This window comes from Protomyctophum bolini, assembly GCF_963924005.1.
Source record: "Protomyctophum bolini genome assembly, chromosome: 23".
NCBI classification, from domain to species: domain Eukaryota; kingdom Metazoa; phylum Chordata; class Actinopteri; order Myctophiformes; family Myctophidae; genus Protomyctophum; species Protomyctophum bolini.
The window spans coordinates 20,849,610-20,858,921 of record NC_137884.1 but is presented as its reverse complement, the minus strand read 5'-3'; the positions used below and the strand labels follow the sequence as shown (position 1 = coordinate 20,858,921).

At 44.7% G+C, this 9,312-nt stretch overlaps 1 protein-coding gene across 1 annotated transcript in view; it reads left to right on the top strand.

Moving 5' to 3' along the window:
- Nucleotides 1–9,312, top strand: part of ppfia2 (PTPRF interacting protein alpha 2) — a 71,928-nt gene that overhangs the window by 46,262 nt on the left and 16,354 nt on the right. The window contains exons 20-22 of the mRNA XM_080757947.1: nucleotides 1,529–1,610; nucleotides 3,468–3,668; nucleotides 8,709–8,774. Of these exons, the coding sequence (XP_080614073.1) occupies nucleotides 1,529–1,610; nucleotides 3,468–3,668; nucleotides 8,709–8,774 (349 nt within the window). The remainder of the gene's footprint in view (nucleotides 1–1,528; nucleotides 1,611–3,467; nucleotides 3,669–8,708; nucleotides 8,775–9,312) is intronic.

The following is a 9,312-nucleotide window of genomic DNA, read 5'->3' as shown; positions in this document are numbered from 1 at the left end:
AAAGAAAGCGCGTCATTGTACTGACATGTCATGTCACTGACATATCAGCCGTGCCACAGAGGCACTAGATGTTCCCGTGACAAAACAAAAAATACGTAACGTTGGGTTTTCATGTATTTCGTGAAAAGTCCAACTATGTCTTCGCGGTTTCATGCAATTTATGAAGAGGGAAATATTACCTGACCTTGAACCGAGAACCTTTGAAAACGGCACGCAGGCTGACCACGTGCCGTATCTTCTGTGCCAGACAGGGCCACGTTTGCATGCATTGTATGAAAAGGAGATCCCTTACATCACGATATGAAAGGTTTCTTATAACGGCAATACCACTTGACGACTATAGCACGAGAAAGCCCACGTCTCTCATCTCTCGATCTCCACCGCTATGAATTGTAGTTCTCCTCATGCGGCGCTGTGTGTCTGTGTGTCAGGTGATATGCTATAAGCGGATTAAAGTGTGCAAGTGTGCCCATTTGCCTTCGCAGCCTAGAGAGAGACGGGCGATAAGATGAAGCCTTTGCAAATGTCTCGGTGTACAGTAAGGCTGGACTGGGATAGATACTGTTCTGTATGAGCAGCTCTCATACAGTCTTCCTACGGAGACAGACACTCATGAACCAACATGAACAGCCATGTTGCTGCAACACATTTAGTTAGGGAAAGTTAGCTAAATTTGTGACAAATCGGCAAAATAAATGCTTACCAATAGCTTTCTTCACAAATGTGTTCATAAGGGAGTCTATACTATCACCTCTCAATTTGTTCCAAACCAACTCCTTTGGATAACTTTGTGACAGCTGCTGAAAGTTGGGGTACCATTAAAGACCTGCAGTATAAGCAGGCAAAATGTACACATTTATATTCTGCATTAAGTAGCATGTGACGAGTCAAACTAGGGTTTTTTCTGAACCCCTAGTTCCACCACCTCTGGATTCTGAATCCATTGCAAGCATTTGTTTTGCATGAAAAACACTCCTTGGGCTAAAAACGGTCATACTGTAGGCACTTTTCCAAATGTGATGATTCAATTTGTGATGACGGCTATTGCCGTTTTCTCTTGCAAAACGAATGCTTTCAGCAGCTGTCACAAAGTTTCCCAAGGGAGTTGGGTTGGAGAGAAAAAAAAGAGAGGTGATATAGACACCTTCATGAACACATTTGTGAAGGAGGCTATTAGTAAGCACTTATTTTGCAGATTTGTCAGAAATTTGGCTAACTTTCCCTAACTAAATGTTGAAAATGAGCGTTTGAAAAGTGTGTGTATACTGTGTGTGTGTGTGTGTGTGTGTGTGTGTGTGTGTGTGTGTGTGTGTGTGTGTGTGTGTGTGTGTGTGTGTGTGTGTGTGCGTGTGTGCGTGTGCGCGTGCGCGCGCTTGTGTAATCATTCTAACGTCCATGCAATATTATATCGGAGTGGGCGAATGTGTTTGTACTGTTACTTATATGTATCTTTGAGAACACACAGGTACTGTACTGTATGTGTTTTGATGCCGGTGTCCTCTGTCCCCATCCATCCATCCATCCTCAGGCACGAGCTGTTGGAGGAAGCCAGAAGGAAGGGCTTACCTTTCGCCCAGTGGGACGGCCCCACGGTCGTAGCGTGGCTGGAGGTACGTAGGCGATCGCTTTAGTTATTTTCACTCCCGTCAAATCTCGAGATCATTGGAATGGATGCATCGGTGTCGGGTGCAGTAATATGATCAAACGGAAAGGTTGACTGTCATCAATCGACTTTAAATGGCAATCGATGTGACGGAAACTCTGAAAATAGGGCCCTGGGTGATACTTTTACCATCATGGCTAATTCTCATCTTTAGTCCCCAGGCGGTAAACAAGGGCAAACAAAAAAAAACATAAGCGAGAGCTCAATACAATTTGCAGAGCAGTAGAATAGACCTCCATGTGGGACCGTTTGTTGCAATATGCAATATGCCACAGACGTCAGATGATTTTTATTATCACTGGGACCCTAAACGTCACTTTAAAGAATCCTCAGTGTTAATTTAACATTGAACAGATTTGGTTCCATGTGTTCACTCTCAGAGCCACATGCCCGTAAGGGTCCATTTGGTTCCTAACTATCAGTCAGGTCCCCTTAACCTCCTCAAGGACTCCATGTTGAGAACCACTTCCTTCCTTTGACCTTGGTCATCATGATACCTTTGCCGTCATTTGCATTTTAATTACTCGTAGATTTCCATGCATCTATGCAAACTAGCAGTGGTGGACAGTACAGTATTTACTTAAGTACTGTACTTAAGTACAATGTTGAGGTATTTGCACTTTACTTGAGTATTTCCAATACATGTACTTCTACTCCACTACATTCTTTTATGTTATTCATGTCCTCACTGTATTGCATTACTGCTCTTGTTTTTTAATGTTTATGCTTTGCTTTGCTTTTTTTCTCCATTGCTCTGTAAAGCACTTTGAGCTGCATTTCATGTCATGAAAGGTGCTATACAAATAAGGTTTTATTATTATTATTATTATTATACGAACATCACTGCCCCCTGGTGTTCAGCAGATTGCCTGCAGACATCCTGACACATCCACACACATTTAGAGTTACAAACTCTACTCAGTGGTTGTGACCCAAAAGAGAGATTTAGACGTTTGACCGGGATCCAAACTAGTGAAAATAGCAGATCTACAAGTGCACAGGCACTGTGCACTTGAAGGCATGGGAAGAGAGAGTATGTTTTGCACTCCGTCCGTCTGTGTTTCTGTGTGTGTCTGTCCATCTCATTACTGCACATTACTCGTACACATTTTATCCATAAATCACGCAATTCGGTATACACTATCTCCATAGTCATGTGATCAACACGGATCTACACCATTTCCCATAAGATTTCGTCCACAATTCCATGCTGTATTGATGTTGGTATAAGACAAGTAGACAACAAACAAATCTTCTACATTCTCTCTAAATGTGTAATAATGCAGATGTTTAACAATAATTGTACCCTTGAGAGTGTAAAATGAGGGTACATTTTTGGTTTAATTTTACACTCAAGAGATAAAGATCTAATAAGGGTCCATTATTTAGCTGGGGACCCCCTCAAGGACAACTGGTTGAAAACCCCCGCTCATCTGTTTCCCAAGCAGTGGGTCGGGGACCCATTTGTGGGTCCCTTTTCTTTTTACCGTTTCCTACATTTTGTATTTTGGTTTATAATTTTTTTATGAATCATAAAAAAGGTAATTTCACAAAGAAATCAAAGACTCAAAACAAATATATTTAAAAGTAGTGGAAATTAGCCGAACTACAAGCTCACAACGGGCTGAACGCGACGGCGTGAAGCGATACGTTGTGAGCTTGTAGATCAGCTATTTCCACTAGTTTGGGTCCTGGTGGCGAATGTCTATAACAATTTCTCTTTTTGGTGACGACGGGCTCAAATGGTTTGGGGAAACCACTGCTCTAACATCGCACTAATCAACGAGGGCCTAATGTCTTCCAGCTGTGGCTGGGGATGCCCGCCTGGTACGTGGCGGCGTGCCGCGCCAACGTGAAGAGCGGCGCCATCATGTCGGCGCTGTCCGACACGGAGATCCAGCGGGAGATCGGCATCAGCAACCCGCTGCACCGGCTCAAGCTGCGCCTCGCCATCCAGGAGATGGTCTCCCTCACCAGCCCCTCGGCCCCGCCCACCACCAGAACCGTGAGTCGCCACCGGGGACGTGCAGAGAGCGTTAGAGGGGGCAGGGGGCTGAAATCCCGTAAGAGGGACACTTTTGGACAAAAATAGCAGATCTATAAAGCTCACAACGAGCTTGAGAGCTTGTAGATCAGCTATTCTCGGGGCGCAACCCAGCACTCTTTATCTAGTGGAGATGCGGTGTATACGACATGGATTTCCAAACAAATGTGTTCGACGCAAAATGCTGCGTTCAAGTTCACGAGACTGAACGCTGCCTCCCGGGTATGGCATGGGAAGGAGGGGCATGTGCATTTCTTTAACCATAGTAAATGCTGCTATGGTTAATTGCTTGTTTTATACAGACGAGTTAAAAGGGTGGGGGCCTTTGATGTGTATGTGTGCACGTCCCTGGATGTCACCACCGTAAAAAAAGAAAATAAAAATAAAAAAGGCTCACTTAAAGGGCAGTTCCGGACAAACCATTTTCTTACCGTAATATGATGACCATAATCCATTGATCACTGGAAAAGTAGTGAATAAAAATAAAGATCTGTGCTGAGAATTCCTCAGCGTTTTACCCGCACGGCCGGTCAAGCGCTTAAATCGCACAGATTTTTTATTTATTTTGTTTACATATGTTGTAGATGTGTGTGATGTAAGTATTGTCACTCTGTCGCTTCCTGCATAATATATGCTGCATGGCGTTTGACCGGTTTGAGCCCACCTACCTTAAAGCCGTAACACCCTATATATATTTTTTTTAATTGGCCACTAACAGTGGTTCATACATACATTTATCATAAAAAATGGCTACTGCGGAACTCCCCTTTAAGCCCTATTTAAAACAAATAGCAGAGATAGACGATCTAAATTAAGCTCGCGTGTCTCGATTGCTTTATTTTTGATACTTCGTTTATCACGTGTGTCCCATCATGTACTGTAGTTGGACGGTTGGTCGATTGAGACGCACGCCAGAGCCTTTGCAAAATCAATGAAATGTGAGCACTAGGGGCTGTGACCTCAAATGACACTCCAGTCCTACAACAGCACAGACCATGAACAAACTAAACGCAATGATCTGTATTTATATACTGTTGCTGTCTGTCGGGCAGAAACCTCTCATCTACATGTTTTGACTTTTTGTGTTCGTTTGTTTTTCCGTAAATTAACCCATTTTGGGTTGGTGTTTTAAACATTGTTATAATTTAGCTATTGAAAAATAGCAGATCTACAAGCTCATAGCGCGCCACCGCGCTACGGGCTTGCTTTGTAGGTCTGCTATTTTTGAAAAATCGTGAAAATATTTATTTCAGAACGGCCTACGTGACCGTACCAACAGTGTCACACAAATGCATCAAAAGTAGCAGTAGCAGTAGCAGTAGCAGTAGTGGTAGCGGTAGCAGTAGCAGTAGCAGTAGTGGTAGCGGTAGCAGTAGCAGTGCAAGCTCTAAATGCTTGTAGAACTGCAATGTTCAGCATGCAGCCAAGCACAACATGACTTGTGTTTTGGATCTCTTCTTCACTACTATCACTAGTCCCTCTTTAGTCTCACTACTATCACTAGTCCCTCTTTAGTCTCACTACTATCACTAGTCCCTCCCTTGTCTCACTACTAGTCCCTCCCTAGTCTCACTACTAGTCCCTCCTTAGTCTCACTACTAGGCATAGTTTTTAGTCGACCAAATCAGCACTTGTGCTACATATCCCGATGTGATCCTTTTTGCAAGTTTTGTGTCTACACGTGTTAAGTTAGATCTGATCTCTGTAAGCGGTGAGTTGGATAACATTACAGTAGGAGTGGTAGCGCGGTTGGTAGAGTGTGTGCGTGCTGCTGGTCTGTTCAACACTGCAGTGGTGTGTGAAGTCGTTTTTACAGCTATTTTACACTAGAGCTGCTTTCATAGCTCCCAGTTCAGTTGTCATGGAAATTGCACAAATACAGCCTCTGAGGAGGCTGCTGTTGGTTAATGATAGGAGTTGCCCGCACCAGCATGCACTAAAACATGCACACACACGCACACACACAGTCACACACACACACACACACACACACACACACACACACACACTTTTGACTCTGAGGGAAGACGCAAAACGTCAGTCACCCCTGCAAATTAATAAAACATGCAGACCCAGTCGAGTGCTCTTTTGAAGTATTTTTCTTTCTATGAACACACATTATACAACAGAAAAAAAATAACGTGTTGCATTATAAACTCCGATATGAACTCAACCATTAATCTCCAATGGCGTGTTTCCACACATTGAGAAAAGGCTAGTTTACCTGCACTGGTCCCCAGTTCAGGTCTAGTCCATGGTCCTCCTCCCCAACCCCTCTGTCTCGTTGTAAACCCTGTATTGGTTCCAACACCCTGCCCTCCCTCTGTCCTCAAGCACTCTGCTCCATCACACCTCGCAGAACTCAACTTTCATATTGTAGCCATTATTATTATTTTATGTATGGACATTTTTAGATGCGTTTGTTTTTTTAATGTCATTTCTTTTTGTATGATTATTTTTTGTGGAAATACTAATTTCGTTGTAGGAAAAGTGACCCATGAATGGGTCCCGACCCAGTGTTTGGGGACCAGTGCCATAGAGTGTGTGGCACGGACAGACTGGTGACAGAGCTATAGCGTCCCACTGCTAGCAGCGCTGTGCCTTGAACAGAGATTAAACGCTCCACACTACACTGGTTACAACAACCTCGCCGCCCGTCCACCGCTCTTATCTAGGTCATGGCAGCCCGTCCGTCCGCTGTGGCCGCAGAACAATCCTGCCGCTGCTAAAATTAGACGTTAGGAAATGTCACGACAGAGAAAGCCATACAGCGGGATATATGGACCATATTGAACACTGTCGGATGGAGAGGGATTAGACGCGTGGACTTTATGTGCCTGTTTGTATAAAGAATTACTAATGTGAATGTCTTTACTTTTCTGCATGGCAAATGTACCGTTTTCTTTTCTCTTTTTTTTGTTTCCTTTGTGTTTAGGGTGACCAGATGTCCCCCCTTTGCGTGGGACAGTATCTCACTTTGCGTGGGACAGTATCTCACTTTTCAGACTTGACAAATTGAGATCCCACATTGTGACCGACACACATCAGTGTTAAAATGCCTTAATAGTTAGTAGGCTGCACGAGTGAGGTCTAGCCAACACCAACTCGGGATTCCTGGATCGCTCCCCTCCACAATTTCCTATCCAACATCAGGTTCTTGAGCTCTGCAGTGTTGACAGCCAAGCTGTCGCGCTGCAGCACGTCTACATTAGGTGGTGCGCTTCTTTCCCCTCCTGGCTTTGCCCTGGGTTGGCTCCCATAGGGTCAATTTACTTGCCTCAAGTTCTGGGTGCCTGACGCAGTGCCCTGCCAGCCTCATCCTTCTCTAATAGTTAGTCCCGTATTAGTTGGCTTTCTGATTGATTGATTGATTGAATATTTTATTGGCTGAAATGTAATCAGTGCAGGGTACAGTCAAACAGAAATGTAATCAGTACAGAGTACAGTCAAACACACTTCCAAAGGGATCACCAAAAAAAAGTCCTCGCGGTCTTGTTTCCATTCAGGTCCTAGGTATTCAATTCATAATCATGACATGAAAAATAACAACAAAATTCAAATCATCATCATAAAAATATCATCAAAATAACAAAGATACCGGTATGTAGCCTACAGGTTGGGGAACAAAGAAGGGGGTTATAAGGAGGTGGGCATAGTCACTAGGCAGGTTCTTAGACCTTTGGCATGCTGAAAGGTGGATTTTCAGGCCTGTGGGATTTGCATTCTTTTTTAGGGATGGAGTCAGGGCATTCCACACTTGGGTGGCAGTGCTGTAGAAGGAGAATTTGCCCATGTTTGTTTTGAAAGTGGGTGGTACGTACCAGATCGTCGTTCTCGCTTCCTCTTGTGTTGTGGCTGTGGGAGTCGCTTACTTTTTTGAGGTAGTTTGCCAGGTATGCGGGCACAGAGGGCATAGAGGGAAAAGCTGCATGTACAATTTAAAATGTCAGTCCCAATTTCAATTGCTTAACTCATGTTTTCTACCCGGAGCCTCCGTAGACTGCAAAAAGAAGGGTCATGGGCCCCAGACCGAGGAGTAGTCAAATTAGTTTGTTTTGGGAGGTTTGTAGCTTGGTCTTTAGTGACATAGAGATGTTTGAGAACCAAGAGGTGCAAGCATAGTCAAAGTAGGGCTGAATTAGGGCTCCAACTAGTCTTGAGAGCACTTTTGTTGACAAACGAGCAAATTCTGCCCAGAAATCTTGTTCTTTGGTTTACTTTTTTGATTACCCTTGTTGCCATGCTTTCACCTGTCAGTTTGTTGTCAAGAATAGAGCCTTATTTTGCTGGATATTTCTATGTCGTCAACTCTGACCTTGAAATCATTTACATTTACTTTACTGAGAGCATGTTTTCTCCCAAAAAGAATGGATTGTGTTTTTCTGAGATGTAGTGAGAGTTTATTGGTAAGCCACGTTCTGTTGTAAAGCTCACTCATTGTCTCTTTTCCTGCAAGATTTGTTTTTAAAAAACAGCGAGAAATATCCCCTATAGGCTACAGTACCAAGTCGGCCATACCACCCGTGACCAAAATTAGCATTTTAAAACAAAATATAAGACGCCAGAGGGGTTTAATAGCAAAATGATAGGCAATTATTAGGCCTATGGTCGATTGTGACATCAAGGCAATTAATAGCAACTTAATAAGTTGCTAACCCCGTCCCACTTGTCCCACGCAAGCGATACTTCTGTCCCTTAAATCAAATCAACAGGTCTGGTCATCCTACTCCTGCCACACGTACCTGTTATGCTAAGTTTTGGTGTTCTTGTGCTGTGTGGTGTGTTGTGTTGTTGTTGTTGTGTTTGTGTTCTCCCTGTGTGCCCTTTGACCCCCAGCGGGGAGGGGGCGGGGCCAAGCTCATCATCTGACTGTGATGCTATAACACTATTGGCTTACAGTGGTGCTGCTCTTCTTCTTTAACACTGCTTGCCCCTCCCACTGGACCGCTGCTACCAATCCCGTCGCTGCTGCTCTCTCTCTTGGGCCCGCCCACCTCGTAGCCGTCAGGCAACGTGTGGTTGACCCATGAGGAGATGGAGACCATGGCGGCCCCCTCCTCCAAAACGGTCAGTCCTCTTGTCCCCCTCTACTCTCTCTCTCTTTTTTTTTCTGTGTGTGTGTGTGTGTGTGTGTGTGTGTGTGTGTGTGTGTGTGTGTGTGTGTGTGTGTGTGTGTGTGTGTGTGTGTGTGTGTGTGTGTGTGTGTGTGTGTGTGTGTGTGTGTGTGTGTGTGTGTGTGTGTGTGTGTGTGTGTGTGTGTGTGTGTGTGTGTGTGTGTGTGTGTGTGTGTGTGTGTGTGTGTGTGTGTGTGTGTGTGTGTGTGTGTGTGTGTGTGTGTGTGTGTGTGTGTGTGTGTGTGTGTGTGTGTGTGTGTGTGTGTGTGTGTGTGTGTGTGTGCGTGCGTGCGTGCGTGCGTGCGTGCGTGCGTGCGTGCGTGCGTGCGTGCGTGCGTGCGTGCGTGCGTGCGTGCGTGCGTGCGTGCGTGCGTGCGTGTGTGCGTGTGCGTGTTTGAGCATAGCCTGGGAAGCATTCCTTTTCGGGTTTATGATCCGGTCGGTAGCGGATGGTAACAATGATCATGGTAACATGTTGTAGTCAATTTGTC